At 40.6% G+C, this 5261-nt stretch overlaps 1 protein-coding gene across 2 annotated transcripts in view; it reads right to left on the bottom strand.

Annotated features, from left to right (window-relative positions):
- tlcd2 (TLC domain containing 2) overlaps nt 1–5261 on the bottom strand; it is a 29405-nt gene that overhangs the window by 21762 nt on the left and 2382 nt on the right. For both annotated transcript variants that reach the window (XM_032508733.1, XM_032508725.1), the window contains exon 3: nt 2663–2749. In XM_032508733.1, coding sequence (XP_032364624.1) covers nt 2663–2749 — 87 coding nt within the window. The remainder of the gene's footprint in view (nt 1–2662; nt 2750–5261) is intronic.

Genomic DNA, 5261 nt, shown 5'->3' with positions numbered 1-5261 from the left:
ATCCCAAATTGGAAAAACAGGTTCCGGCAGAGGAACCGTGTTAAACAGCGGCTGGGTGAGTCAGTTTAACACAGCACAACCCCTCTTAGGCAGGAAAGACATAACCCCTTTGCACGTGACGTCACGCTCTACTCGCGCAAATTATGAGCGCCATGATGGATGGCGAAAGAGCTATGCTGTAGACGAGCAGCAAGCTAAACGCGTACGTGTTTGTTTGTGTTTGTGTCCTCCCATACACAATCTGCAGACCAACACAACCATGTTTATGTATTGCCTTTCTGTTTCCAATGACTGATAAATATTTAAAAGTATTCAGACCAGCTTGCTGCCGTGCTAACCAGCTGTTCCTGCTAACGTGTCAACCTGATGATGATCCACATGACTATCATCAATTATTCAATGAACTAGCTAGCTAGCTACATATCCCAAAAACAAAGCCGTTCCCTTGATCATTTAATTTAACACACATAAGGAAATATCAGTTAAATTAAAGCTAACATGGCACGGACACTAGCTTCAAAAATGTAAATGATGTAAGTGATGCGGGTCTGCGGAGCTCCTACCCAGGTTAGCCCACCAGCTAGCTGCAGCTAACTTTGTAATGCTCGCTAGCTGCTGCCCATTGCGCTATAATATCCACCAAATCTTATCATAGGCTACACAGAGAATATAAATCACAGATAAAAAGATGGCTAGACTACTGTTCATATACAATCCGTGATTTACTGCATGGATTAACGTATGATAGATAATTAATGACTGCATTTCCCAGAGCCTGGATGCGCCCATTTGAAGGTTGCACTGGCACACCCAGGGAACAACGGTATGTGGGTAGCCACAACCAACCATGTCCTCTAAAAACATTGGGCTACGTGTTATATAAATCTTTACTTAAGTAAAGAATATATGTTAATACAAAATAAACCTTAGATTGATGTCTTATCTTTGCCATTACGATGTAATTCCCCCCGCCGTTAGCGTAGCATCGTGTGCCTGTAACCCAGCCAGCTACAAAGAACTAGTAAAGCATCCAGACTTTTAAAAGCTTTGAGATCAGCACCAGTGTATGGGGATACCCCGTTTACCACATAGTGGTACAGATCATGTGGACTGAAGTCAGGCAGACTGGAAACAGAGGGAGGAAGAAAGCAAGGGTCGGTATCCAATCATTCTAGCTCTAACTTCTCCAAATAATACTTTGTGAGCGCCAACAGATGCCCTACCTCAACCGATAACGGCTCGACAATTTGTTGTTCAATAGAAGAAGCCATGAAGAAGAAGATAGTATTATTATTATTATTATTACAGTTTATTTACTGTTATTTATTTTAAACTGATTGAAACTAAGGAAAATTTCCGCTTGTCTAGTACACTGTTTAACTAGTGCTGTCATGCCGTCTGTCATGGCGTGGTCACGTGTTTGCAAAGGGTTTATACAGGCCAGCGCAGGTCTCACTCTCATGTTAAAAGCAACATGCAGGGAAGAGGAGACAATATAATAAATGTTACGGGTAGCCTTTTGTAGCTCTGTCTTTTGTTGTTTTACGAGCCCAGGTTAGCTTAGTATTGTAGCAATATGCTTGAGATTATGCACGTTCGGTAAATGCATTATAAGTAATCAATTTTGGCTTAGAAAGCTTCTCATTTGGGATGGGAAAACTGATCGGACCTGTTATTCCCCCAGGAAAATCTCTATCAGCTAAGGGTTTGCCATGTCATGAAGATGACTGGAAACAGTTAGGTGTGGTTAAGTGGTTGGCAAGGGACTAGCTGGGTGGAGTTCAACGTTCTCAAGGCATGTAAGAAGTTTGAATGCTTGGCTAAGGGGCTGTCAAACTGGAAGGATTGTCTCATTGTTACTCCCTCACTTGCCCTTTGTTACTGAACAAGAAAGACGGGTATTTTGTCATTCCCGTGTACTGTACATGCTTCTGACAGGTGCGTTGGGGGCTTTCTGCATAGTTCGTCTGTGCAGCGACTATTGAATTACATTACAATTACATTGGGTGGTAGGTAAGCAACAGGTAAAGGATGTAATACAGAGATACAAAAGTGTCTGTCAGTAACAGTCAAAATGAAACATCTCGGGCCAAAATCTTGTCCCTTTAGACCAGAGATCTTCAACAAGGGGTCCGGGACCCCTAGGGGGGTCCTCAGAGTTACTGCAGGGGAGCCACCAAATTAATGTGGCAATTTTTTTGGCAAGTTTCCAAGAAAATTAAAATATCTTAGTATGAATCCAACATATTATTTGAAACAATATTAGCAACTCTAAAACAGCTTTATAATTTGTGAAAACCCCTACTAATGATAGGCTTACTGGACCATAGGTCCCTAAGATCCACAGATACAGTTCATCCTGCCACATGTAAAGTATGTTTAACATTAAAACATGATTTATAAAATCATGCCAACAATAATTATTTTAATAGCTTAGTCTTTGGTGCACTAAAAAGGTATGAAGAAAGGCTTTAGGTCACCCTATATGTTATTGTAGGCCCAGTTTAACTTCATTTTATACAATGTATGTAGTAGGGGGTCCCTGATCCATCTCTTTCAGTTAAGTTACTTGGCTTAAAAAAACATTGAAGATCCCTGCCATAGACTTTATAAAACTATTGGATATAGATTTTTTTACCTGTGACCGTAGTGATTGAAAGACCTACCACAATGTGATGAAAGAGAAGCTCCCAGGACTGACTCAGCTTCTGGTACACCACCATATCGAGGAAGTCATTGATGAAGTAACCTGTGAAGACAGAGAGCATTTAGCCAACTTTAATGACATTTTTTAGGATTTTGTTTCAGCAATTAATCAACAAAAGCATGACATATTTATTCGACAAGAGAAGCCTCGAGCATTTCAAGTGTGACCCTGCTTCCATGACGACCGCGTTGGCAACCAAGATGTGTCTTGGAAAGGGCCTATTCATATCCACCAACCCCACCCCTTCCCCACCACTAGCTGTATCCATGGTGACAGCTATTCACAATGCTCGAAAAATAATGAAGAATTGAGGATGGGGGCAAAGGGGTGCAAAGGAGATCAGGGCATTGGGGAAACTGGAATTAACCTCAGGATGTTGGACATTTTACACAAGGACCCTTTGGTCATTGTGGAGACATGTTTGGGTTTGTCTCACCATAACCAAATGTACTGGCTACCAGCCGGTAGGCCTGCCCGATTTGGGGAAAAATATGAATCACTTTTTTTTTTGCTTAGAATTGATATCATGATTCTCTGCCACGAGTCTGGGTCAAGTCTAGCCGTAAACAACCAACTGAAGCCGTATGTGATGCTAAAATAAAAAATGCCAATTAACTGGCATCTCATTTCTTTTGTTTGACATCTTTGTATTAAAAACATAAAGGTGGAATGAGTAGTGACAGTAAGAACAAAGGAATCTGATACTAAAAGGACAACCACTGGACTTTTTATTGGCAATCGACCAAAGAAAAACAAAAATAGATTTCTAATGAAGTCTTCGAAATCAATTAATTTGCTTATTTCCATTCAAGATCCTGCGGAGATCTTAAAGCCAGTTTGTCAAACACCTGGGTTTCAGGCTGAACATTACGTCTGTGTTGGAATAACCCAGTTAAGTAAAGAAACCTGATTAAGACACCTGGCTTAGTCTGATACCGCCTAACTTCCAGTAGCATGTAAACATCTTATCACTGTGGCTTTTGTTTCTGTGGTCTGTGTAAAGCTGACTTGCTGCATTATGAAAACTCATGTAGACTATATCAACAAAATGTGCCAGAACAATACTTACTATCACTATCAGCATGTCTTTTTTTCTGTATTAGAGGTAACTTACTATTCCATTCTATGGGTGGAAGAACACAGGTTGAGATCATTATTCTTTAAATCGGTTATTCATAACAACATGGACAATGTAGAGAGTGTTAATGGCACGTGATGACAAGAGTATTCCACACATGAACGCTTAACTGTAGTTGGGTTCCTCTGCAAGACGCTGTTGGAGGCACTGAACAAGGTCTTTATTCAACGAGTAGAGAATAATTTAAGGCATGTCGCTGCGAGGTTTGCAGCGTGATATCACTGCGAGGTTTGCAGCGTGATATCACTGCGAGGTGGGCTGAATGCACAAAAGTCCTCACTCCAGCTCGCTGAGGCCTCAGAATCACGCCACATCTCTAGTGGGAGGGCACAGGAGAAGCACTCAAATTGTTTTTGTGTTAATTACTACCCTTTCTGTTACCACTGGCATCTGACGTGCACGGCCCACATTAATGAACTGACTTTTTTGCGCAGTTACTGACTTGGTGATGTCACAATACTTTACAGGGTAACGCCTGGTGCCAAAGACCGACAATAATGCCCCCCATTGATCTTCACAAACAGAAACTGCCCCTTGCTTTGCCAGCGTCCAGGGCCGGGCTTCCTGAAAGAATGTCAAACATCCTGGGAATCTATAGGGAGCTCTTGTTTACTGACCAGGATCCAAACCCTTTGTGGATTTCAGAGGGCTCGTGTGCTATTAGTTGCTCTGGAATACTTTGAGGATTATTGATAAAATGTTTATTAAAAACGTATAATTGCTATTTTATAAAAGTGGGGTTGCATGCTAATTTAGGTTTGAGAAATCTTGATTAAGTCAAGCAAAAATCAATTCATGCGATGCAAGTTTCTAATGTGGTTTACAAAGAGTAGATGGTAAAATTCAGTGTGGTCTGAATGGTGGATTCTAGTAAGCAATTCAGTAGCAAAAAACAACAACTATAGGACAAGTGGACTTCAGTCAAGCCAAAACATGTAAATGGGGTCAGAGTCCAGTAAAGGTACATGCACCAGAGAATCAATAATGTCCATATATGATTCAATCATTGACAGTACTAGGGATGCACAATATCAGAAACATATATAATTGTGATTATTTTGAATGCGATATGATTAAAGATATTGGAGGGAATGATCGTTTTTGTATCATTAGACTCAATTCCATTGAAAATAATTAACATTGAAAGAAATTAAAATGATCATACTGGGATTTTTGTGAGGATCTGTAGCAAACAGATTTGAAGGCCGGTCTATCTCTGCAGCACCACAATTCTTAATTTAGAATGGTTTGACACATATTTTGCCATTAAAAAAGGTCTCATGGCATGACAATTTCACTTTATTAGTTTTTTTAACATTAATATGAGTTCCCCCAGCCTGCCTATGGTCCACCAGTGGCTCAGAAATGGCACATACAAGGGAAAGCTCATGTGGGACTGGCTCTAGTGGCTGTAAT

This window comes from Etheostoma spectabile, chromosome 3 (assembly GCF_008692095.1).
Source record: "Etheostoma spectabile isolate EspeVRDwgs_2016 chromosome 3, UIUC_Espe_1.0, whole genome shotgun sequence".
NCBI classification, from domain to species: Eukaryota; Metazoa; Chordata; class Actinopteri; order Perciformes; family Percidae; genus Etheostoma; species Etheostoma spectabile.
This window is presented reverse-complemented; position numbering and strand designations above follow the sequence as displayed.